This window comes from Piliocolobus tephrosceles, chromosome 5, assembly GCF_002776525.5.
Source record: "Piliocolobus tephrosceles isolate RC106 chromosome 5, ASM277652v3, whole genome shotgun sequence".
Lineage (NCBI taxonomy): Eukaryota > Metazoa > Chordata > Mammalia > Primates > Cercopithecidae > Piliocolobus > Piliocolobus tephrosceles.
This window is the reverse complement of record NC_045438.1, coordinates 138,506,205-138,530,517: the sequence shown is the minus strand read 5'-3', so window position 1 is coordinate 138,530,517 and position 24,313 is coordinate 138,506,205. Positions and strand designations below refer to the sequence as shown.

General features: G+C 45.5%; 4 protein-coding genes across 11 annotated transcripts; 2 read left to right on the top strand and 2 right to left on the bottom strand.

Moving 5' to 3' along the window:
- Positions 1-1,042: 1,042 nt before the first annotated feature.
- RNF39 (ring finger protein 39) lies at positions 1,043-6,611 on the top strand. 2 transcript variants are annotated; one of them, XM_023194357.3, is made up of 5 exons: positions 1,047-1,671; positions 3,410-3,432; positions 3,639-3,730; positions 5,195-5,487; positions 5,686-6,611. In XM_023194357.3, exons 1-5 carry the CDS (start codon positions 1,105-1,107, stop codon positions 5,773-5,775), a joined length of 1,065 nt encoding a protein of 354 aa, XP_023050125.1. In that variant the 5' UTR covers positions 1,047-1,104; the 3' UTR covers positions 5,776-6,611. The 2 variants fall into 2 exon arrangements, with proteins under 2 accessions (XP_023050124.1, XP_023050125.1); XM_023194356.3 differs by having other exon boundaries at positions 1,043-1,671; positions 5,195-6,611.
- PPP1R11 (protein phosphatase 1 regulatory inhibitor subunit 11) lies at positions 6,548-9,791 on the bottom strand. Of its 2 annotated transcripts, none has more exons than XM_023194359.2 (3): positions 9,627-9,791; positions 8,164-8,272; positions 6,548-7,772 (listed from the first exon to the last, which is right to left on the bottom strand). In XM_023194359.2, exons 1-3 carry the CDS (start codon positions 9,669-9,671, stop codon positions 7,570-7,572), a joined length of 357 nt encoding a protein of 118 aa, XP_023050127.1. In that variant the 5' UTR covers positions 9,672-9,791; the 3' UTR covers positions 6,548-7,569. The 2 variants fall into 2 exon arrangements, with proteins under 2 accessions (XP_023050127.1, XP_023050126.1); XM_023194358.3 differs by having other exon boundaries at positions 9,385-9,761.
- A 2,146-nt stretch (positions 9,792-11,937) lies between these two features.
- ZNRD1 (zinc ribbon domain containing 1) lies at positions 11,938-15,770 on the bottom strand. Of its 4 annotated transcripts, none has more exons than XM_023194364.2 (5): positions 15,606-15,765; positions 15,350-15,504; positions 15,002-15,102; positions 14,688-14,797; positions 11,938-12,166 (listed from the first exon to the last, which is right to left on the bottom strand). In XM_023194364.2, the coding sequence occupies exons 2-5, from the start codon at positions 15,492-15,494 to the stop codon at positions 12,142-12,144; spliced, it is 381 nt and encodes a 126-aa protein (XP_023050132.1). In that variant the 5' UTR covers positions 15,495-15,504; positions 15,606-15,765; the 3' UTR covers positions 11,938-12,141. The 4 variants fall into 4 exon arrangements, with proteins under 4 accessions (XP_023050132.1, XP_023050133.1, XP_023050130.1 ...); XM_023194365.3 differs by having other exon boundaries at positions 15,615-15,764; XM_023194362.3 differs by lacking the exon at positions 11,938-12,166 and adding an exon at positions 12,523-13,076 and having other exon boundaries at positions 15,608-15,770.
- LOC111527843 (putative uncharacterized protein ZNRD1-AS1) lies at positions 15,205-22,411 on the top strand. Of its 3 annotated transcripts, none has more exons than XR_004228965.1 (3): positions 15,205-16,024; positions 18,816-18,891; positions 19,283-22,411. XR_004228965.1 is itself a non-coding variant. In XM_023194360.2 (3 exons), exons 1-3 carry the CDS (start codon positions 18,400-18,402, stop codon positions 20,036-20,038), a joined length of 1,077 nt encoding a protein of 358 aa, XP_023050128.2. In that variant the 5' UTR covers positions 16,028-18,399; the 3' UTR covers positions 20,039-22,411. The 3 variants fall into 3 exon arrangements, 1 of the variants encoding a protein (XP_023050128.2); XM_023194360.2 differs by lacking the exon at positions 15,205-16,024 and adding an exon at positions 16,028-18,644; XR_004228966.1 differs by lacking the exon at positions 15,205-16,024 and adding an exon at positions 16,069-16,273.
- The last annotated feature ends 1,902 nt before the right edge of the window (positions 22,412-24,313 follow it).

The following is a 24,313-nucleotide window of genomic DNA, read 5'->3' as shown; positions in this document are numbered from 1 at the left end:
GATGGATGCAGACACATGTTATATAACAGTGTGAGTGATCACAGTTGTAGACAGCTGGATGTTTACTTATGCGCACACCCCCATGAGTATCCAGTCAGCTAGGCCTGGCATTGGAAGGGCAGAGAAGCTAGGAAGAGGAGGGAGCAGGGAGGAAGAAGAGAGGTTGGGAGAGGAGCAGGTAAGGAGAAAGAGAGATGGAGGTGAGGAATGAAGGCACAAAGGAACACCAGAAAAAAATCAGGAAGCAGGAGGGGTCCCAGGGATCTGTAACTGAAAAAGGTAGGGTTGAGTCACAGCAAGAAAACAAGTCAGAAGACCAGGGTAGGGCTCCACTTCTGGTCATTCCCTTGCTATGTGACCTTGGCTGTTCCAACTCTCTGGGCCTCTGTGAACTACCAGAGTTGAAACAGATAATACCGGGTACATTGCAAAGAAGGAAGGAAAGAGAGAACTGGACATAACAACACACGCAGGGAAAAACAGAGAGAAAGAACCAGAAAGAGAGACTCACGAAGAAATTAAGGAGAGGCCCTGGGAGCCGGCCAGAGGTAGAGTTGCGAGAGCTCTGCCCGGACTCCCTGAGGCCGGAGTGTGGGTGCCTGTTCCCCACCCCTTACTCCAGAACTTCAGAGTGCCCTTAAGCCCTTAATAGGTAAGGAAGGAAGATGGAAAGGCGAGAGGCACCGGGAATGAAAACCACACATCAACACTCAGAGGTTTGCCAAAGCCACACAAACCAGGATCTCTACTTCCGGCCCCCAGATGTAGGTGTGCCAGCCACCTGGAATGAATCACACCTTGGCAATGTGGGCGCACATGCCAAGAGTGAGCCTGGGCACCCGGCCCATGCGCGTACCACAGGCTGAGGGGAAGGTAAAATTGGGGCTCTTCGGGGGTTCACAGGCGGCTACCCTCCCCATACAGGGTTACCCCGCCCCAGACCGCCCTCTAGTGACCGCCTCCTAGGCTCGGGGACCCAGGTGTGCTATTCTCCCCTCCCTGCTCCCCCAAACCCTACCGGGGAAGCGGGAGAACCAGATGAGGCATTACGCAAGGTCTGGTGTTTACCTCCCGTGGGAGCCTCCTCCCTCCCTATAAAGCCTGATGTCGTGGAGAGATTTGCCGAGACTGAGACTCTGGTTGAAGACAGAGGCAATCCCAGGGGAGGGGCGGAAAGCGGCAAAAGTTAATGCGGGAGTCGGAGATAAGGGCATCTACACAGCAAGCAGCAGGGGCGGCCTGCCATCTGCGCGCTCGAAGGCGGTCGCGGTGGTCGCGGAAGGGGCGGCGTCCAGATCCCAACTTTCCATGGATGCGCCCGAGCTGGGCCCGGGGCTGGTGGAGCGTCTGGAGCAGCTGGCGACGTGTCCTCTGTGCGGGGGCTCCTTCGAGGACCCGGTGCTTCTGGCGTGCGAGCACAGCTTCTGCCGCGCGTGTCTGGCCCGCCGCTGGGGGACCCCGCCGGCGACCGACACCGAGGCTTCCCCCACCGCCTGTCCCTGCTGCGGCCTGCCGTGTCCCCGCCGCAGCCTGAGGTCTAATGTGCGGCTGGCAGTGGAGGTGCGAATCAGCCGTGAGCTGCGAGAGAAGCTGGCTGAGCCTGGGGCCCGTGCGGGGAGACGCCGAGGGGGGCGCATCCCCACCATGGGCTGCCTGGACCCGCCTGGAGAGGTGAGGTTGGGCGCGCGTCGCGGAGTTGTTGGTGGAAGCGGGAAGTTCATGGGTTCCCCGGGGAAGCCGGGAATGGCAAGCCTGGAGCCGGAGGCCCTGTGGAAGTTTAGGCAAAGGATGCGGTGGGCAGAGAAAAGCAAAGGATGAAGGGGTGAGGGCTGACCCTGGGTCCTCAAGGTGAGAGGCGTCCGGAAGGACGATGGATGGAGTTGACACTTGGTCCACAGGGGAGGAGGCTGGACGGATGCCTGAGCCTTGTGAGAGGGGCTGGAGAGAAGAGAGTGGGGAGGCAGAGAAGGGGTACTGTATAGAAGGCTCAGAGCCCTGGAGTCGCCGCGATGGGCACGAGAACTGCAGAAGTTTTGGCAGGGCAGCCGCAGGCGTCCGGGAGGAGAAGAGCTGGCGGAGGGGAGGGAGAGGCGGGCGGAAGTGGGAGCCGACCCAGGTGAGGGTGAGCAGGGGTCCTGGGAGGATGGTGGGAGAGGGCAGAACCTGCATAGAGGAGCGGGAGCAGGAGACTGGGCTGGCGGAGAAAAAACTGGGGAGGAGGGGACTGACAAGAGGATGGAGGAAGGGAGCAAGGGGTTGGGGCAGATCCAAACGTCCCCGTAGCGTCGTGGGTGTCGGTCCCGGACTCCCGCTCAAGCTAAGCTGTGTGTTGTTTGTTATTGTTATTTCGGCTCCTCCTAAGGCCCCAGGCAGGAGCGGCCATGGGTGGAGGCGAGGTGCGGGAGAACGGCCGCCGGGGCCTCCGGCTCCTCTCCACATCCCAGTCTTAGCACCCGTCTATCCCCGCGCCTCTCCTGGGCCGGGGCTCCTTGGCCACCAACCAACCCATTACCTTGCCCGACCCCCGGGCGTCTGGGACTCCTGACTGGCTTCTCCCCAGCAGCCAAGCTGGTCTTGGGTTTTGCTTCTGCCCTTTGAAGTCTTCATAGACCTAATTAGTCTGGGTGTAATTGGCACAATTAGGCAAATTGTTTCTCTCTCCCTCTCTCCACCATATCGGCCTGCTCCAGACATCAGCACTAGACAGCGAAGTGGAGGGGTCGGGATCTCAGTGTTTGGAGGGCAGCATCCAGCGCCCTCTCCTGGCTCCCATAGTGCTCTATGGATCTGCTGGGCCTTTGGGACACATTCAAGTCTAGCTGCCTCCCTGGCCAGGGTCCAGAGACACAAAGCAAAGGGCCCAATAAATGCCACTGGGCTTTTATTGCAAGAGGGGAAGCAGCTTTATTGTAAGGCTTTTATATACCAACTCTTAGCCCGAGGGCTCTGGGTGTGTGTTTGGTCTGTGTGATGGAGGGCGGAAGGGACAGATGTTTTTCTGGGATGCACTGGGAAAGATGGATAAGGATGGGGCTACTGAAAGAGACAGAGAATGGGAATGAGGGGGCAGCAGAGGAAGGCAAGGGCTCTGGGGACAAGAAACAGTCATGGACAAGCCTGGGAACAGAGAATTGAGAACCTTTGGGGAGTGGAAAGGGGCAGGACAGTGGAGATGGAGTTAGGAGGATGAGGGAAAAGTGATGGGGTGAGAGGAAGAAGGGATCATGAAAGGTGAAGGAGAATGAGAGGAAAAGGAGCACAGGGGGTAAGGAGGTGAGATCACTCTGAAAGGTGAGGAGGGACACTGCCAACTCAGACAGAGCTCACCTGAGGAGGGGGGAGATAGGGAGGGATGCCCCAGGGAATGAAGCCCAGAGCTCACATCCATGTTTGTTTCTGCCCATCCTAGGATATGAGGAAGACATGGAGACGGTGAGTTCCACTTTTCTGTTCCTTCCTTTTTGCACGAGCTGCCATAGCCATCACTTCTCACTGGGCCCACACTTTTGTTGCCATTAATAGGCAGGTTTTCTGGGGTATAGCCTCATCCCTTCTCCCTCCAGAGATGTGAATGGGGTATGCGTGGGGGCATTAGCATCAGAGGGCTGATTTCCTGACCCTTCCCCTCATCTGTCTAGATTTGAAGTCCCAACACCTAAGTCATCTAAATCAGAGGATGATCTCCCTGAAGATTATCCAGTGGTCAAAAACATGCTTCATAGACTGACAGGTAAGGAAAGAAGAAGGGAGGGAAGGGAAGTGAATGACAGTCTGTGTTAGATTTTCTTCCTTTTAGCCCTAAAAAGTGATCAGGTCCTTTTTGATGTCTGAATTAGTTTCCTAGTACTGCTGTAATGAAGCACCACAAAGTAGGTGGCTTAAAAAACAGACATCTCAAAGTTCAGGAGGTAGAAGTCTGAAATGAAGGTGTCAGCAGTGTTGGTTCCTTCTGAGGGCCATGAGACAGAATCTGTTCCATTCCTGTCTCCCAGCCTCTGGTAGCCTCACATGTTCTTTGGGTGATAGGTCTGCACATTTTCTTTTGTATGCATTTGTCTCTGTGTCCAAATTTCCTCTTTTTATAAGTCAGCAATCTGGATTACACCCCACCCTAATGACCTTCATTTTAACTTGATTACCTCTGTAAAGATCCTGTTTCAAAGTAAGGTCACATTTGGAGGTTTGGAGGACTTCAACCTATCTTTGTGTGTGTGTGTGGAGTGGGGGAGGGCACAGTTCAGCATATAACAATGTCTATCCTCGATTCCTCATATTCCAGCCATTTTCCCTCTTCCTTTTTCATACATTCAAACAACAGATCCCTGAAGGTTAGGTGCCTCTCAGAAATCTCTGCTTCCACCACCTCTCATCCCTCCTCTCTGGAAGGGGACCCCAGCATCTCCTTGACCCTTCTTTCCTCACTCACTCCCAAGAAGAAGGGTGCCTCTACCCTTCTTTAAACTGCCTAGAGAAAATGGTCCACTCTCTTGGTCATCCATCATCTTGCCCAGTCCAGATTGCTTCTGGCACCCCTAATCCAGAAATCTTTCTTCAAAGCACCCCATACATGTAAGACCAATGGTTCTTTCTTTCTGGTCTCTGGCTATCACCACCTGCTCTCCTCCTCTGCCCCACACCCCTTACAGAAATAGGCCTGTCCACCCACCCCCATTCCTGTAGGTGGGTGGGCTGGCTGGTTTCTCAGGATACCTTGGATTCCTCCCTGTGCCCCTCCCATCACTTGAGGTTCCAGTATCAGTATGGCTTTCTCTTTAGATGAACATTCCCCATTTGGCTGACCCAGCTCCCATGCCCCACCCCAGATGCTGCAGATTGAGGTATCAGTCCTTACTCCTCCCTCGAAGTCAGATCAGCCTCACTCTTTCTCCCCCAACCCCACAAACCGGACAACCTCTCCTTTGATCTTCCTGCTGTGCTCCTTGCCCTGGACCAGTATGATCCTTCCCCAGGTCCAGTTCTACAGAAGTGGTGCATTAGTACAAGGTCCGATATCGCCCAGGCCTGTTCTTCACATGCCTTGCTCTTTTTTGGTCCTGCAGCCGCCTTTTGAGCTGTTGTGGGGGCACTAGCACTCAGTCTTTTACGTGATCTCCGTTGACTATTCTCCACCCTACCCCGCCTGTGATATAGAAAACTCTCTCATGAAGTCCTCTCCCTGCCTCCCGCTCTCCAGCCGACCTGACCCTGGACCCTGGGACCGCACACCGCCGCCTGCTCATCTCCGCCGACCGCCGCAGCGTTCAACTGGCTCCACCAGGGACGCCCGCGCCCCCTGACGGCCCCAAGCGCTTCGATCAGCTCCCGGCTGTGCTGGGCGCGCAGGGCTTCAGGGCCGGCCGCCACTGCTGGGAGGTGGAGACTGCGGACGCTGCCTCCTGCAGAGACTCTTCTGGGGAGGATGAGGACGACGAGGAGAGCCACTATGCAGTGGGCGCGGCCGGAGAATCCGTGCAACGCAAGGGCTGCGTGAGGCTGTGCCCTGCGGGGGCCGTGTGGGCCGTGGAGGGCCGCGGCGGCCGCCTGTGGGCCCTCACGGCACCCGAGCCCACCCTGCTGGGCGGAGTCGAGTCCCCGCCGCGGCGTATTCGCGTGGACCTGGACTGGGAGCGGGGCCGCGTGGCCTTCTACGACGGCCGCTCACTGGACCTGCTTTATGCCTTCCAGGCATCCGGCCCCCTGGGGGAGCGCATCTTCCCGCTGTTCTGCACCAGCGACCCTCGTGCTCCGCTCCGCATTGTACCAGCGGAAAGCTGAGTCCAACCAGAAGTCTGGCCCGGCCACTGGCCCTGCAGCTGCTTCTTTTTGGCCGTGCAATTCCCCACTCATTTCTGCGAACACATTCACATGCCCATTGCAGGAGTATTAACACCAACCCACATTTCCCCCCCAAAAATGAGATCTCACCTGGTCTCCACGTTTCCACGTCCCTGCTCAAAATCAAATCCATTCCTGCTTTCTGGCTCTCAGAATCTTCTCTTCCCTACAGCTGCCACAGTACTTCCTGACTTCTCCCATTCAAACCACTCTAGGCCTGCAATGGGGAACAGGCCCTCCCCATCAGTATTGGTAAAGTGACCATGTTTCCTACACAGAGGCTCTGCTGGTCAAATACTTGACTCCCACTCTTGCCTCTCCTAGCTCCAAAGAAGGGCTCAGGGTCTCCCCACAGATCTAAGGACTGGGCTAACCTGCCTGTCCACTAAGTTTCCTCCTAAAACAAGAGGCTTGACTCTGGTCTGGGCCCTGTGACCCTCGGGGAAGCTTCGTACCCCTTTTGGGGGATCTCAGGGTGGGGAGGGACAAGCTAGTTCCCCAACCTCCTATGACTGCTTTCTATGTTCACAGCCTTTTTTCCATAAAAACCTTCTTGAAACTTCTCCCTGCACATACTCACAGAAAGGAGCCAATGGTGCTACTTCCCCTCTCTCCTCCTCAACCTGGGAATACTTCAGACATCTCCAAACTCATCCTTGTGTATAGTCTCACACCCTTCCCCATATGTATAAATGGGCCCATATTTAACACATTTTGTGATTTTGGGTTATTTATTTTGTGCATCTGTGGCAATAAATGAGATCTCAGTGGTGGTATGGATTTGACTGATCTCTGCAACTGTGTATGGCAAAAGGACTAGAAAATGAAAACCAAATCCCAGTAAGGGGTAGAGAGGGCCAAGAAAACTGAACATCTGGGCTGGCAGAGAAATCAAAGTCTAGGAAGTAAGAGGTAAGAGTGTAGTACAGGGGATATACCCCAATCTCTTTGCTCCTTCCCTCTTCCTTCCTATCCCAGAGACTCAGGTCCCTGGGACTACATTGGATCTGTCTCTGAAGCTGAAAAACAAAAGGCGGAGGAGATAGTTGGCTCTAAGTGACCAATCTCAAGCCATCTTTGTCAGAAATGCTAAATCACAGGAGAAGGGTGGGAAGAAAGGGTATGATTATTTCCTGTTCCATTTTCCATAAGAGGTGAGAATGACAAGGACCTCTTTTCTAACTCCTCTTCAGGGCGTGAGGAGGGTTAGCAGGAGGAGAAGGGCTGGGAGCTCTGAGGTCTCCTGTAAGACCTCATATCTCACAGTCAAGGACTAAGAATTAGGATTAAATATTTTAGTAGGATAGCTCTAAACCAGGATTAGCAAGCAAAGCTAGGGTGTAAATTCCTGGAATCTGACTGGGACCCTGGCAGTGAAAGCTGGGACTGTTGAAAACCCAATTTAAGTGTTTGCTACTCATGTAGCATGCAGGGCCAAGATAACTAGATCCCAGGACAGGCAGTTTGGCAGTGAGAACAAAAGGAAGAGACTGGGACCAAGTTGACTAGATCCCTTGAGAGAGAAGGGTGGGTATTGGGAGGAAAAATGAGGACTAGGGGAACCCAGGAGGCTGGGTTGGAATAGCAGCAAGTCAGAATTCCAGGATCTCTGTTCACCCTCCTCTTCCTCTTTCCTCTATCAGGCAGAAGAGAGGGAAGGAGGGGGCTGGAGAAGTAGCCACATGGATACATTCAGGGCCAGACAGACACAGGAATGGTGGAGGAGAGAGGAATTTAGTGCTGCATTGGCCCTGGTGGGGGCTGGGAAGGGTCAGGAGGCTGGGGAGGGGTGGTGGGGGTTGGTCCTAGGGTTGCACGACGCCGTCCTTTGCGGTGGCCACGTACACAGTGTGTATGACCACAGCCCTCTTCTTCCTCCTCATCACTTTCCGTCGAGCTCTCGCCAAAGGCCCGAGGTTTCTCATAAATACAGCAGCCTAGATTTAGAGGAAGGAGCCCAGTTAAAGAGGAGGAAGGGTAAGATGTATAGTCAGTTCCATTCCCACTCAAACTCAGCGAAAATTCCTAGTTTCTCCTACGTTCCAGGATCCACTTTCCCCAGGCCTACCCTCTGGGACTCAGGCCCCACTCCTCTTGTCCTCTTAGAGAGCCACGAATTCAAAGCCCTACTTCTCCCACCTCTGATACTTCTTGTCATCAGACCTAGGCAATTCCAGTTCTAGCCCTTCCTTCCTCTTTCCTTGATACCACAGAACCACCAAAAAAGTGACAGAACTATGAGCATCTGGGGGCTTCTGGAAAGCCAGTGGATATGAGTAGATACAAGAGCCAGAACTCCAGGGCTACTGCGGGCCAACAATTACTCACATTTTGATGAGCGGCGGCCCATGTGTTCATTGTCCACAGTATCACTTGTCCATTCCACCTTTTTCTCTGGCTTCCGTTTCCGAAGTTTGATGGTAAGGCTCCGATTCTCCTAGAAGGTTAAGGATGAGAGTACCTATCTAGTCCCCTCCTACTAACCTTTCCCACTCCCTCCCAGGGAACCTCCTCTCTTATCTTCTTCAGCTCAATCAGTACCATAGACATAGCACCAGAGGAGTTGCAAGAAGATAAAACAGAACAGGTCTTTGACTTCAGACAGTCCCTTGAGGAATAAGTATTATTTCCTGTTCTTATATCACCAGTATAAGAGAAGGCACAATTCCTAACCTAGGGAAGGTTCCAGCAACTCTTCAAAGGAAAATATAATCCTCGCTGTTTCTCCGTCTTCCTCCCCAAATCATCCTTGGTAGTATTAATACATGAAAATTGTTTTTCAGTCCCCAGCACCTAATCTTTGATCTCCCTTCCTTTTTCCAGATCCCCTCTTCTTTTTCCCATTAAACAAACAAACAAAACCTCTCTCATTCTCAAGCTCCAGCTCTCTCTACCTCTTATCCACCTATTGTCTGACATCCTGGCATCTCTAGTAGCAAGTATTACTAATCTATTAATTACCAAGCTCCCTTTAATCCAAGAGTATTAAGCCCAATGCAATCTTCTCCCTTTGAAGGCAACTTAACATGTTTTTGGAAAAATATTTCTTGTTTCTCCATTTACAGTTTTGCTCTCTGATTTCTCAAAATGCCTCTTTTCATCTCCTTTTCTTATTTCCTCGTTCCTGCCACTTCCTTTTACATTCATCCATTCAATAAATATTTACTTAAATATAAGCATTGATAATATTGATAAGTTGGTCTCCAACCATGCTTTCTTACACTACCTTTGACTTCCTCCCAACATCTTCCTGGCTCCTTAATCCTCAATTTCCCATTCGTTCATTACTTATACACATAACCACCCCAAGCAGCAACACCTATATCCTAACTGTACCTCCCTATTACATGATCCTTGACCAGCCTCCTGCACCATCTCTGTCACTCTAAATAGCTCCAATACCTTCCGATTCTCCCAGCTCTAGATATTCAACCCCACACCTCCCATATCCCCAGGCCCAGTTCCTCCAACAACTCTTCTAATCCCTGTCCCCTCCCTCCAAGTATCTCCCAGACCCCTAAACAGCACCGCCCCCCCCGCCTTTCTCACGGGCTCGGTTGTCACGGTAACCGTTGTCTCAGTGACGGTCTCGCTCAGCCCAGCCCCTGCCTCGGCCATGGCTAAGGCTCAGGAGAGGGAGGAGAGGAGGAAGGGGGATGAGACACCCTTTCCTTTTTCTGTCTCTGAAGTCTAAGAGAAGCGGTATCGGATTCAGAGTGGTAGCCAGGATCCTCCACCTTCTTTTTTCCCCCCTCCTCCTGGGCCTCCGTTTCTCCACCCCTGGGGATAACCTGGCCAACCCCACTTCCGGCTCGCAGCTTCCGGGTGTGACGCATGCTGCAGTCCCCATTTTTCCCTTCCGCGGCACCAAATTCGTCAAAGCGCAGGCGTCGCTGGATTAGTTCCGCCGTAACATGACGGCGCGCAGGCGCTGAAAGAAAGAGAAACAAATTTGGCGGAAGGGGTGTCACTGCGGGTGTGGGAGGCGGCGGGAGAGTCAAGGGCAGCACGCGTACTCACAACCTAGAGGAAGCAGAAGGGGCGCCCAGATGGATAGGGCCGGGCTAGACGCTGCAGAGTGGGTGTGGCGAGGGCGGAGTTGTGTGCACCAAGCTGAGTCCTGCTGCAGATTTCCATTTACCTTGTCTGGGTAGGGGGACCGGCGAGGAAACTTAAGGAGCAATAGTAATGACCCTACCGCGGCCTATTTCCCTTTCCTTGTTGGTCTGGGTTTCTCTAATGAAAACGGGATGTGGGAGCAGTTGGAAACACACCTAAGAGTCAAGCGATGTGGTTCTAGCCCTCGCCTTGTGCCTGTAGGTGTTTGAGCAGTTCAGTTTAGTGCACGTTCAGCGTGGGTTTTTTTTCAGTCACTGTGCTAAGCCTTGAAAATGGAGACACGTAAGAAGCTCAGACCCTGCCTTTTAGCGCCCAGTCTAGTAGAAAAGACAGGCATGCTGAAAACTAACAAAAAAATGAAACATTGGGGCATTAACCAATGCCAAGTCGGATTTATAAATCTGAATGTAGTTACATACTGCCAACATATTCATTCTCTCTGGGGTGATGAGTATGATGAGGCAGAGAAATGGTCGTAAATTACAGTATAGGCCATTTTATAAAAATATATGCAGGTTTCTTAGAGAGCAAAAGAAAGTGGTAAAACAAGAACTAGGAAGGCCGACAAGTAGGTTTTTTTAGAAGAGCAGCTTAAAAAGTTGTAGATGTGTGCGCTACCGGAAATGGAGTTTTGTACCGCTTGAATCTGAGGAAGTGCCAGATGAGGCTTGACAGGCAGACAGTGGTGATATGGAAGGACCAGTATGCTTTGCTAAGAGATTGAGCTTAATCCAATCACTGTTACGGGCCAGAGAAAGGCTTAAAGTAGCGTAGAAACGTGAACAGGTGTGTTTTAGATTTCAGGAGTGGGTCAGGAAAGTCAACTGCCAGAACAGTTCAAATGTACAATGGGGAAGACTGCACTGCCCATTCTCCAGGTTGCTGTGGGGGTCAAACAAGATAGCTATGTTTGAGAGCTCTAAATATATATATGAAGGGCCACACAATTATATGATAATTACTACAGTAACCCCTTGATCACGATTTAAGCCAAGGAATGCAGGACCTGAGTATGTATTTGTTCCTCTTGAAAGTTTTTGGTTCAAACAGAAAAAAGCAAGATATAGTTCAGCATGTCTAGTATAGTCCATTAAAAAAAACCAAACGCATATATAGCAACACACATATACAGAGCCACATATATATACACAAGCACAGATATACAGTACAATTTAGTTATCTCTGTGGAGTAGGATTCGTGACTTTATCTTTGTATGTAAGAATCTATTATAATAGATATACAATTGATCCTTGAACAACATGGGGGTAAGGGGTGCTGACCCTCTGAACAGCCAGAAGTCCATATATAACTTTTGACTCCCCCAAAACTTAACTACTATTGACCAGATGCCTTACCAATAACATCAACAGTTGATTAACACATATTTTGTATGTTATATGTATTATATACTGCAATCTTACAGTCAAGTAAGCTAGAGAAAACATTAAGAAAATCATAAGGAAAAGAAAATATATTTACTCTTCATTAAGTAGAAATTGATCACATTCTTATGTTGAGTAGGCTCAGGAAGAGGAAAAGGAGGGCTTAAATGTGCTGCTATCTTATGGGTATCAGAAGTGGAAGAAAATCCACATATATGTAGAATCAAGCAGTTCAAACCTGTGTTGTTCAAGGATCAACTGTATATTGTATTTAGCTCAATAGTAATAAAATATCTATAGTGATCACTTAGTATCAGTTTTTTAGCTGTCCAAATTTATATGCTAAAGAGATCTGGTTAAAATTTCTGTTAAATGTCTCACTATCCAAATCCCTAGTTTTTCTTAACCTAAACTCAGGAACCAAATAGATTTAAATAGTATGGCAATACTTACAATTGCTTTTTGTTTATATTAGCCTCATTCCTGACTCTTACTTTTTTGTCCTTATTTTTCCCTCTTTTCTTTTTCATATATCTCTGTAAACTCATTTAAATTCCTTTTGGAATAAGGCAGATTATAAGTAACATACGTATGTCAGGGTTTTTTAGGAAAATATAACTTTAATAAGGAAATTCAATTAAGGGTAGGAGTACTCCAGGAACAATGGTAATCCCCACATGATGATCTGACTCTCTTCTAGGAGCAAAACATTGCAACCAGATGGGATCGACAAGGCATCTAAAAACCCAGTATCCTTCATCTTCTAAAAGGAGGGAGGGACTGTTGAGTTGCCCAGGAAAAAGGTCAAGAGTCTTCCTTCTCCTGGAACCTATGAGGAAAGAAAGGACTTGTTATACTCACCAAAAGATGAGTTTCTAGTAGTATAAGATAAGATATGCAATCAAATAACTAAGGAAGGACTTTTATTTATGACATCATTGAGGACTGGCTCCCCTAAACAAACCTCCAATTCTAATTCCAAGACAACTAAAAATTCCGGGATTAAAAATATATCCAATGAATTATAACCTCAAAGCAAAGATTTCTTAGGACACAGAAAGCACTAGCTGTAAAAGAAAAAAAAAAAAAAGGATAAGCTGGACCTTATAAAAACTTAAAACTTCTGCTCATTTAAAGAGGGTTAAGAAAATAAACAGGCAAGCCACAGGCTGGGAAAAAATCTTCTTTTTATTTTTTTAATTTTTTTTTGGTAAAATGACAATCAGCAATAGGAAAAAAATACTTTTAAAAGATATATCTGACTATGAATATTTTTAATCCTTTGATGAGATGGCAAGAAAGTAAAGGCAATCTTCATACTGGTTAAAAGTTCTGTAAAACCAGAAATCCAGACAGTGAAGTTAAAACTGATGTCCCTATGAAATGTGACAGTGACACTATGGTGCCCTTTATACTGTTGCAACAGTTACTGGAAGCATAGGAAATGAGGGACAAAATGTGTAAGGTTGATAGGAGATCCTGTGCATAAATTTGGGAACTGCAAAAGGCTGCCTGTTTTTGTAAAAGTGAACAAGAAAAGAAAAAATTCAACTCTATAGAAGGGGAATTTGACTGTCTCAGTAGGTAGAAAGAGAGAAAACTCTCTCCTGAGAATTTCTAACCATAAGCTAGCCCTTACATGGATTTGCAGCTCAAATTCATACTGTCTGTCTGCTCCAAAAAACATGAAGCCAAGAATTTATTTAAAGTAATTCCAGCTTGATAGTGCTTCAAGGCACCTAGAAAAGAAACACAAATGCTGAGAATACAGCACTTACTCAAGGCCTCAAAGAATTCCTACAGTTCAAGTCCTAAAAAACTCAAATTTATTGTCAAAAATCACAAAACAAAGAAAAAAAGCACTATAAGAGAGACAGCAGAAACAGACAGCAGCATCAGACACACAAAATCCATGGATATCAGAATTATGAGACATAGAATATAATAACCATATTTAATATTTTAAATATATATTTAAAGAATAGTAAAAGGAACAATTTAAAATATGATTAAGGAACTGAGAATGATTTAAAAATTGAGGAGATTTGAAAAGTAATTAAATAGAACTCAAAATAATAACAATAGTAAAAAATAATAGTACTTGAAATAAACTGAAAACAGAATTAGTGACATGGAAGAGGAACCTGAAGAAATTACTCAGAAGGTGGCATAAAGAGAAAAGCGATTGAAAATATGAAAACAGGGCGAGAGAAATGGAGGACAGAAGAGAGAAATCTCATTCTAGTAACTAATTAGAGGTCCAGAATGTGAGAACTGAGAACATGGGGGAAAGAGAATATTAAAAGAGATGATGGCTGATAATTTTCCAAGGTTGATGAAAAAAAAATCCACTCTAGGCTGGGCGCAGTGGCTCACGCCTGTAATCCCAGCACTTTGGGAGGCCGAGGCAGGTGGATCACGAGGTCAGGAGATCGAGATCATCCGGGCTAACACAGTGAAATCTCGTCTCTACTAAAAAACACAAAAAATTAGCCAGGCGTGGTGGCAGGCACCTGTAGTCCCAGCTATTCAGGAGGCTGAGGCAGGAGAATGGCGTGAACCCGGGAGGTGGAGCTTGCAGTGAGCCGAGAACGCACCACTGCACTCCAGCCTGGGAGACAGAGCACGACTCCGTCTCAAAAAAAAAAAAAGAAAAGAAAAGAAAAGAAAACAATGCACTCTCAGTTTCAGAAAGTCCAACAAATCCCAAACAGAATAAAAGACAATCACATTTTGATATACTATAGTGACTGCAGAACACCAAAGACAAAGATGAGGTCTTAAAAGCATTCAGAAAGCCCATGTTCTCTAAATCATTTGTGACTAATTCTCTCCAAAGTAAAGCTACCTTGACTGCGGTTGAAGACTGCAGTATAAGATGCTGACCACTAAACAATACCTGCTTCTTATGGTTTTTTTTTCTTCATTTCCTTTTAAATATCCTAAAAGGAAGTCAGGCAGGGTGGCGCATGCCTGTAATCCCCAGCACTTTGGGATGCTGAGGTGGGTTGATTGAGCTCAGGAGTTCAAGACCAGCCTGGGAAACATAGAGAAACCCTATCTCTACTAAAAATACAAAAAACAAAACAAAACAAAACAAAAAGCCAGGCGTGGTGGCACGTGCCTGTGGTCCCAAAGCTACTTTGGAGGCTGAGGTGGGAGGATTACCTGAGCCCAGGAGGCGGAGGTTGCAGTGAGCCAAGATTGCCTCACTGCATTCCAGGCTAGGTGACAGAGCAACACCCTATCCAAAAAAAAACCCTAAAAGGTTTATTTCACTGGTTATAAAAAGGGTTAAAAAAGTGTAATTTTAAAAAATAAAAACCAAGGGGAGGGGAAAGGATACCCACTTGCAGTTGGTACAGGTGTAGAAGACAGTTTGCCCTTCATCGGCTGAACGCATCTGTCTGGTGTGGTATGCCATTCCTTCATGACCACATCGAGGGCAGCGCCTGTCAACCTGGGAAGAAACTGGTGGGTTATGGAGGCCTGGTCATATCCCCTTACTTCCCACAGGAATCAGGCGATCACGCCTCTCAAACATCGATGCTTTACATCTTTTCCCACTTGGAATTGGGCACAAAACTCTCCAGATCTCTGCAATCACTCCTCCATTTCTTTCCTACTCACCTTATGGAGCCAGTTCTTGATCTCATTAACTTACCACAGGTCCCTGGCACTCAGGCCCTTCCTCCACCGACATAGGCATGGCTGTCCCCAGTTGGTGGAACACAACTGAAGTCTTCACAACCTTCCCCTCAAAGTCTGCACAGGCAAGTAAGACTGGTTACGGAGACAACCAGCGGGAGCTGACACCGGAAACTTCCCCTCTCCCCTGGCTGGTTAGGCCAGGAGGCCCTATATCCTTTCCCTCAGTTTTCATCGCTAGACCAAATGTACAACTGCCTGATGCCCTGCTCTAGGATCCCCTCCTCAACCCAACCGATCTTTGAGTTCCCCAAGCTTCCGATCCTGGGCCCTCCGCCAGGACCCCTGCGTACAAGCCTCTCACCCCGAACGTTGATGTTGAAGCCACAGCGAGTACAGGTGACCGTATCCTGAGCCCCGGGCAGAGGCAGGACAGAGCCGCAATCTGAACAGAAATCCAAGTCCGACTGAAAGCTGGAGCAAGTACTGGCGAGATCCATGACAGACATGCAGTCGGGTCTGAGGAGGGAGTTGGAAGTTTTAGAAGAGGTCCCGCCCCAGAGGTGGTAACTATTCTGTCACAGGACGTAGGCGTATATAACCCGAGTCCTCCCACGCACGCCTCCTGCCTCTGCGACCAAGGAGCCGAAACGCCCGGAACTCCCACACAGCGTCGGGTACTAAAAGGACTTGGAACCCTTTCCTGGGGCCGGCGAGAGGAGCTAGCCAACTCCGTGGGCTAGAGCGCCAGCTCTGCGCCCGCGGCGGGGCAGCGAGCTAGAGCCGGCTAGAGCGTCACGCTTTCGCGCTGACGATTGGCTGTGACGTCATAATTAATTGCGAACCCTGTCTCGGGAGCCTTAGAGATGGAGAGTAACCTCTTCTAAGGGAGGTTGCGGCTCAACTTTCATGCTGGTACTGAGACGGTGAGCACAAAATTGGTAACCAATGCTGCGCTTCCAGCAAATTTTCCCACCAGCACCGAATCCTGGGATATTTATTCTCTTTGTTTCACATCCTACGGGAACCCAATCGCGGGGTAATTTCCTCCTGAAAACCGTACTTTATATGTAGCTGAATAATGACTTTTTTGGATTAGAGAACTACAACTCCCCTGGGTCCTGAGCTGGTATTTCCCTTTTGCGGCTGCACAGTAGTTAAAAACAAAGCTAATTATTCTGGCACGTATAGTTCTAGCGTTCCTTGGGTCCCGCTGGCGAGTGTGGGCTTTCTGCAGAGCGCAGCCGGCCTGTGTGCTTTGCGGACGGTTCACCGCGCTTGGAAAGGGGTGAGTCGGCTTCTTGAGGGACAGCAAGTGGTGAGGGTGAAGGCAGGAGGAATCCTTAGTCCCACGGGACGAAAGGAAGCAGGGATGAAGTGGGACACTTGAGAAGGGGCTGAGGACTTTGGAGGTGGTGGAACAGAAGAGCTTGGGGCTTCCCCTCCTTCGACTCCTGCCAGATAAGTGAGGCTAGCAGTAGTCAAGAAAGCTCATTAAGTAGGATTTCATAAGACTTAGGTCGAGTTTGGCTTTTAGTTGTGCCTGCCGCTTATTGAACTCTTAATTCATTGTCGTCATCCATTAAGTGGACAGCTGACATTTCCCTGATCTTTTATAAAACATGGGAATAAGTTTCTTTCGGAAATCTTGCTATTTTCATTACTCTGTAATTTATATTCGAGGTAGAAACTTTCCCTGAAGGGGCAGCTTGTAGTTGTTTACTAGTTTCCTGCTAGTCCTCCCACCACCACCCACTCTGATAGCTGTGCTAAGTTCCTTCATATGAAAGTTCTGGAGCCATCACTATTTTGTCCTGTGAAGGACACAAGCTGTAGTCTTTTCGCTGGGAGAGGCTCCCATCTGCCTTTCTCTGTAATAATGGAGAGAACACCATAGTTAAAGGGTTAAAACTCAGCAAACTGCTGAAGAGTGACAAGCCCTATCACTTAACTGTGAAATTGCTTGTTATTCTGTCTGACAAAGGGAGATGTGTTGTTGAGCTGATTGTCGCAGACAGTTTTTATTCTCACTTATCTGTGTGTCTCCTTTGAAAATGGAACTTGAAATTCTACCCTTCTCAATTTTCTCTTTTTAATTTGAAAAACACTCACCCAACATCCCCTGTGAGTTGCAGTAAAGAACAAAGCATTGAAAGGCATATCCTTTTCCCAACAAAAGCTCACAATCTATTCAATAAAGTATTTATTGAGCAACTATGCCAGGTTTTGAGCTGAGGCTGAACCTGCAAAGTTGAAATCTGTGTTCTCTGACATCAAGGAACATGAATGAATAATTAGAATACAATAAAAGTGTGCTAGGAGGTACAAAATATGAGAGCCCAGAACATGCATATAAAGCAAATATATCTGTAAACTTCAGGGAAGACTGGGAAATGATTTAATAAAAAGATAGATACAATGTTACGGCAGATATTTAAAAAGATGCTCAGATATTATGTGTCAAGGATCATCAATCAACAAATCATTAATTTTGAGAACTTGGGATCACAGACTCTAATGTTAAGTACTGTGCTAGAAGCCATGTACAGAGAAGTAAAAGTAAGATGATCGTATGTCTAAAATCTCAAAATAAACTTACATAGACAAATAAGAATGTTCCTAAGAGGTCAATGAGACCAAATATTTGATATCAGATCCTTTCCAACAATATAGAGGCATATTTGTAGATGTAAATTACAGTTTTCATTCCTTATGAGCCTAAATGTCAGCACCAAAATGTTAAAAATGATATATGAATACAGATATCACAGTGTAAACCATGATTAATTTTCAAATGAGTTGTAGAATTAAAATATGTCAAGTATTTAGAGGAAGGGAAAATCACTGTGACAGAGTAGACCAGAAAGACTTTATAGTCAGGAGCTTGACCTGTGAAGGACAGATAGAATTTATTGAGAACTTACCAAGCTCTTTACATCTAATTCATATTTGTCCTTTATAACCCTGAGAGGCAGATTTTTGTCTTACATCTCCATTTTATAGATGAGAAAGCTGACAGAAGTTACTTGCCCTGAGTCACACACCTAGGAAGTGGTGGAATTAGGACTCAGATCTAGCCCTGTCAGACTGTAAAGCCCATCCTTTGAACTGTAAATGGTATAAAAGGCATAGAGAGGAAATGCCAGACATCCTTAGGGGCTTAAATACGACCTCACAGTAAACTCAGGCTAGACCAGGGATGACACATAAAGGTTGATAGTTTTCGTTTGTGTTGCCATCAGCCTCCTCTATAAATAAACCCAGAGTAATCACAAATTCCCATCCTGAGGGGTTCAACAGGGAATAGTCTCATAATGGATTTAGAGTGAAGGATGATTGGCATTGTAAGGCAGGCAAGCAGAGGGCTGAGCAATCAAATAAAAAAATTTCAGAACAAAAGATTAGAGGGCAGAAATGCTGTATGTGCTGATAGAGGCAGAGAGGGCCCGGATCAAGAAACTGCAGGAAGAGAAAACTAGAAACCTAAAATCATCTAGAAAACTAGAACCTAGAATCGTCTCAGAACACAGAGGAGGCTTGAGGACTGAGCAGACTGACATAGATGTACTTGGACAACACCTCACCAAGGAGCATGTCTCTTCCCACTCACAGTCCCCAATACGAGATTCACAGTGGTTCATGCTGAGTCCACAGGAAAAGTATGCTTGTGAAAGGAAAGATCCTCTTATTAAAAGAGCATTCATTATTTTCTACCATAGGAATGCAGTGGTTTCCCATGCGGGAAATGGCCCTGCTGTAGTCCTGCCTATTAGCAGGTTTGTTCTGACACCTCCTACATTTGAATCTACCTTTGCTTTTTTATCTTTCAGATTGGCCTGGGGTACATCATCTAAAGATCCTAGGATTGCTGCAGGTCAACAGTCTCCATTGGAAAAAAAGATCTTGGTAAGTAAATTATCTTCACATCATACAGTTTGGAACTACACAGAGAAGGAATCTTAGGTTTAAATACCTTCTGCCCAAGTGACACATTCAGGTAGTATGTCTACACTGGCAAATGTTACCCAGCTATATCCACAGTTGCAAAACAAAGTATCATTTTGAAAACTTCCAACACCATACATTTTTAAAACTACTTAGTGATTTGTGGTGGTGACTACTTCATACTTTCAGAGCTCACAGGCTCACCTGGGAGTGATGGGAATAAAATAACAAGCTAAAGTAAAGAGCATGTAGCTGTTCTGGTATCGTTAGGGAGGGTGGGCTTGGCTCCTGTTTAAATGTGTTCAAAGGAAAAAGATGATCACATTATAAATTTCTGACTTCACTTTGACAGAATCTAGGTGGTGTGCATACAACAGCAGCACGACAGTTGATAACTCAGAAATATCAGGAGGAGTGTGAAATCCTCTGTAGGGAGCAAGCTGTTTCTCTTGACTACTGGCTTGCCAAAGCAGAGTCTTATTATAATAAACTAATAGTGGAAATGATGAAAGAAGAGACAGGCAATGAAATCAAGAAAAAAATGGAGAAGAAAACAACCCAAAGCATAGAAGGACTAAAACAGTGCCATTTGATACCTGAGAGAGAGGTGAAACACATAGAAAGACACATACATCAAACAGGACAGGCTGGAGAATTTAAGAACAAATCATTTAGACAAGTACTGCGACCCCCTAGTGAAACAAAATTACCAAACATTGTGCCAGAAGGGCATGGCATCCAGAACGCACAGAGAAGAAAGCAGGTAAATGAGAGGGAACAGACGCAGATTAAGGATCACCAGGAACGCATGATTCGAGGGAGAGAACTTACAGAGCAAAGACTCAAGGAAAGAATCTTAAGAAGAAGCCAGAGCCAGCTACCTACATATGAGAAGCGTGAGAGAGTAAAGAAAGAGATAAAGGAGTTTGAAAGAGTTATTGCATATCCTCTTTTCCAGCCATGCAGTAGAAGTCGGATTAAAGTGAATATTCTTATGGAAAAGTCTCAGAATGGAGAGAAAGTGAATACAATTGTGAAACCATATCAAAGAAAATTCTTGGCCATGCCACCCTTTTTAAGAAGTCAAATAGGAAAAATAAAAGATTAAAGTTTCAATGCTGTTATGATAAAATCGTTATCTCTTAAGTGAACCCCCCCTTTTTTTTTAAATGCGTGTTCTCATCTCTCCAGGGTTCAGTGAATATTGCCATTTGTATCAGCTACAGATAGATAGTTCTGGACTTGAAAATTAGCTTAACTATTTTTAGTTGACTTGCATTTCTTCAAGTTGCATATCCTTTCTAGTGTTCAGTGTCCTCATCTTTAAAATGGCAATAATAATATTTGATTGCATTTGTGGAAGGACTATTGTGTTTGTGAAGTGTAGATATGTATTAGTTGTTTCATAAATGTTAGTTTCCCCACTTGGGAAGACGGGGGTTGGGCGATGGGGTGAATAAAGAATTATTCTAATCTGCTTCTCTTATTCTCCCTGCTCCCAGCCCTCCAAGGTTATTTTGATGAGATTGATATAGTTTAGTATATGGTCTTTAATATCATACCTTTGTCAGATAACTACTAGCCAGGCCCTAAAAGTGTAACTTGCCCTGTACAATTTATTTGTATGAGAAACTTAATTTTGAGAGCCTCCTACATGCTAGGCATTGTGTTAGTTACTGAAGGTGAATAAAGAGAAATCTCTGCCCTTGAATAGCTTTCAGCTAATGGCATAGATCACTCTATAAACAGATAATGTAGTAAAGGTTACAATAGAAAGATACAGGGTGCTTTGCAAAGGGCGGATTCTAACCTGGCTTAGGTGAGCAGGGTGAAAAGGAGGAAGGTTAGGGAAGAGAGTATAATAGTCTCTCATGTTTCTTCCAGCTCTTTTTGTCACTTTCTGTCACCCACTTAAGCAAGACCTTCCTAATGTTTGGATCCACTCAGGGGTAATCAAACTCATCCTTTCTCAAACTCATGCCTTTGTCACTCATTGATAAATCAGAAAGCAAATTTATAAATTTAGTGAGAATTACAGTTGTCAAGCAGAATGAAATTTATGTTTTTTAGTCAGTTTGTTTTCTTTCCAGATACTAGAAAATTGGGAAAGCAGGGGTTCAGAGTTGGCAAGCAGAGAAGCAAATAAATGGAAATGGATGCCCTCAGGAATCTTATTCTTAAGTTGTGATAATTCTGATGCCCACCTTGCTTTACTAGCAGAACACCCTTTAGCCTGGATATTGCTAGGTCAGCCACTGATAGAAATGTTCTATGTCTGTGCTCCTCAGTACTGTAGCCCTTGCTACAAGTGGCTGTTGAGGCATTCAAAATGTGGCTAGTGCAACTGTAGAATGGAATGTTTAATTGAATTTCATTTAAATTTAAATTGCCACATGTGGCAAGTGACTGCCGTGTTGTACAGTGCAGCACTGGATAAACATAACTCCTGTGTTCTGGACTCCAGTCCCACCATTAGCTTTCTGTTTTTGACAGTGTTTGCTGGTATGGTAGGTCACTGCTCGTTTTACATTACTATCAGTTTAGTTTCCTTTGTATTTCAGAGGCTCCCTAATCCCTTAAAGAGATTTCAAAATCAGTGTAGATCACTTCTGTGTGAAGATAAGGTGGCTGAATTTGCTTTGATTGGAATTAGGAACTGGCCCTCTCTTTGCTAGTTCTGGAATTTGGCCAGGATGTACATCAAAATCTCATTCCTACCCTCCTGATTTGCCTCATGCAAACTTTGTTGCTGTGTCTGCTCTCTGGTCTTCTATTGCTATGTCTCAGCTTTAGATTCTATGTCTTGTGTAGAAACAGATCATCAGAATGCAACAGGCGGAAGACTTAGAAGTGCAAATCAGTAGGGTAATGACAAACCCTTTGAGCTGAGTGGGACTGAAAAGTAACCTAACACATAACGTATTAGTAATTGTTTACCATGAAGATTTTCAGTGCTGGACACAAATTGCAGAGCTCAACTGCCCTCTTTCCCCTCCAAATCTAGCATAAAAGCAACTGGTAATCTCAGGGCAATTTCATACCTAATATGACTAAGAATAAAAGTCTGTGTTTCAGGAGCTCAGTTTGTCCAAACCTGAACCCATCAAATTATATCCACCTTTTCATTTCCTTGCACTGTGTCTGCTTAAATCTTGAGTCACACTTAATTCTTTTTTCTTTGGTCTTTTTTCTTTTTAATGTGAAATAGAATATACAATACACAATACAATATACAGATGAAAATGTTATTTAGAAGAACAGTAATAAATGTCCAGGTGCCCATTGCTCAAACTGAGAAATGGAAAATTACTACATCCCAGGAGCCTCGTATACTCTCCTCATTCATATCTCTCTCCCCTGCAGCCAGAATCAACCACTGTCCTGAATTTTGGATAATTGTCACCTAACTTATAGATTTTACTGTCTGTGTATCCCTAACAGTTGCTTATTTATAGCCTTTATATAAATAGATTATACTGTATATGATTACTTTTGCTCATTATTATTTTTGGATTCATCCATGTTGATGTGTGACACGGTAGTTCATTTCCATGACATGAATATGCCACAACTTAATTATATATTCTGTTGCTGTCATTTGTTTGTTTACAGTTTTTGTTTTATTTTTCTTTTAAAAATGATACTCAGATAAACATTCCTTTAACATATTTAATCTTATGTTCTGGTGCCTGTGTACCAGATATATATAAGGTATATAAATTGTGGTACATTTATTTGACAAGCCTGATCTTGGAGCCTATTAGATTTCTATTCCATTGTGGTATTATGCCTGTAAGCCTGTTCTGTAGAGTCTGGCACATGTTAGCTTCTTGATAGATATGTGTTGAAAGAAAGGACATTTGTTAACTGCTGGAGAGAGCCAGAACCAAAATACAGAAATAGCTGATAACAGACCACTTTACCTTTTTACTCATCCTGTCCAGGTACAATCATAGTCAACCTTTGTTTATGCTTATATTTCAGTTGAGGTACTAAAATATTTGTTTACTTAGTTGGTTTTCAAACAAAATTTAGCTGGGCATGGTGGCGCATGCCTGTAGTCCCAACTACTCGAGAGGCTGAGGCAGGAGAATCACTTGAACTCAGGAGGTGGAGGTTGTAGTGAGCCAAGATTTCAACACTGCACTCCAGCCTGTCTCAAAAACAAACAAACAAACAAACAAACAAACAAACTAAAAATCTGTTTATGGTAAAATTCTCAACAAAGTACAGAAGAAACATACCTCAAAATAATAAAAGCCATATATGGCAAGCCCACGGCTATTATCACACTAAATGGGGAAAAACTGAAAGCCTTACCCCTAAGAACTGGAACAAGATAAAAATGATCACTGTCACCGCTCCTATTCATTATAGTAATGGAAGTTCTAGCCAGAGCCATCAGGCAAGATAAAGAAATAAAAGGCATCCAAATTGGAAAATAAGTCAAATTGTCCCTTTTTGCTGCTGTTGTGATATCTTATATCTAGAAAAACCTAAAAGTCTGCCAAAAAGCTCTTAGATCTGATAAATAAATTCAGTAACATTGCAGTATACAAAACCAACATGCAAACATCAGTACCATTTCTATACACAAAGAACTAGCTGAGAAAGAAATTAAGAAGCCATTCCTATTTACAATAGCTACAAAAAATGCCTAGGAATATATTTACCAAGGAGGTGAAAGATCTCTACAAGGGAAACTATAAAACACTGATGAAAGAAATTGAAGAGGACATAAACAAATGGAAAGACATTCCATGCTCACGAATTGGAAGAATATCAGTAAAATGATCATACTGCCCAAAGCAACCTACATACTGCCCAAAGCAACCTACAAATGCAATCCCTACCAAGGACATACTTCATGGAGATAGAAAAAACAATCCAAAAATTCATAATGGGCTGGGCATGGTGGCTCATACCTGCAATCCTAGCACTTTGGGAAACTGAGGCAGGTGGATCACTTGAGCTCAGGAGTTCAAGACCAGCCTGGGCAACATGGCAAAACCCCATCTCTACAAAAATTACAAAAATTAGCTGGGTGTGGTGGCATGTGCATGTAGTCCCAGCTACTTAGGGGGCCGAGGCAGGAGGATTGCTTGAACCTCCGGAGATTAAGGCTGCAGTGAGCTGGTGTTGCTCCACTGTGTTCCAGCCTGGGTGACAAAGTGAGACCCTATCTCAAAAATTAAAAAAAAAAAAAATTCATATGGAACCACAAAAGAGCTCTATCCAATAGCTAAAACAATTCTGAGCAGAAACAACAAAGCTGGAAGCGTCACATTACCTCTCTTCAAAATATATTACACAGCTATAGTAATAGCTTTGTAATTATTATAGTAGGAACCAAGTCAGCATGGTACTGGCATAAAACAGACAC

Excerpts from the sequence above, each read along its gene's own strand:
- RNF39 (XM_023194356.3), top strand. The coding sequence starts at position 1,105 with ATGTCGTGGAGAGATTTGCCGAGACTGAGACTCTGGTTGAAGACAGAG. Across the intron at positions 1,672-3,409 it reads GCCTGGACCCGCCTGGAGAG|GATATGAGGAAGACATGGAG; the intron begins GTGAGGTTGGGC and ends TGCCCATCCTAG. Across the intron at positions 3,731-5,194 it reads CATGCTTCATAGACTGACAG|CCGACCTGACCCTGGACCCT; the intron begins GTAAGGAAAGAA and ends CCCGCTCTCCAG.
- PPP1R11 (XM_023194358.3), bottom strand. The coding sequence starts at position 9,453 with ATGGCCGAGGCAGGGGCTGGGCTGAGCGAGACCGTCACTGAGACAACG. Across the intron at positions 8,273-9,384 it reads TTACCGTGACAACCGAGCCC|GAGAATCGGAGCCTTACCAT; the intron begins GTGAGAAAGGCG and ends TTAACCTTCTAG. Across the intron at positions 7,773-8,163 it reads GGGCCGCCGCTCATCAAAAT|GCTGCTGTATTTATGAGAAA; the intron begins GTGAGTAATTGT and ends CTCTAAATCTAG.
- ZNRD1 (XM_023194362.3), bottom strand. The coding sequence starts at position 15,494 with ATGTCTGTCATGGATCTCGCCAGTACTTGCTCCAGCTTTCAGTCGGAC. Across the intron at positions 15,103-15,349 it reads CTTCAACATCAACGTTCGGG|ACTTTGAGGGGAAGGTTGTG; the intron begins GTGAGAGGCTTG and ends TTGCCTGTGCAG. Across the intron at positions 13,077-14,687 it reads TACACCTGTACCAACTGCAA|GTGCCTTGAAGCACTATCAA; the intron begins GTGGGTATCCTT and ends TTTCTTTTCTAG.
- LOC111527843 (XM_023194360.2), top strand. The coding sequence starts at position 18,400 with ATGCTGTATGTGCTGATAGAGGCAGAGAGGGCCCGGATCAAGAAACTG. Across the intron at positions 18,645-18,815 it reads ATGCTGAGTCCACAGGAAAA|ATTGGCCTGGGGTACATCAT; the intron begins GTATGCTTGTGA and ends TTTATCTTTCAG. Across the intron at positions 18,892-19,282 it reads CATTGGAAAAAAAGATCTTG|AATCTAGGTGGTGTGCATAC; the intron begins GTAAGTAAATTA and ends TCACTTTGACAG.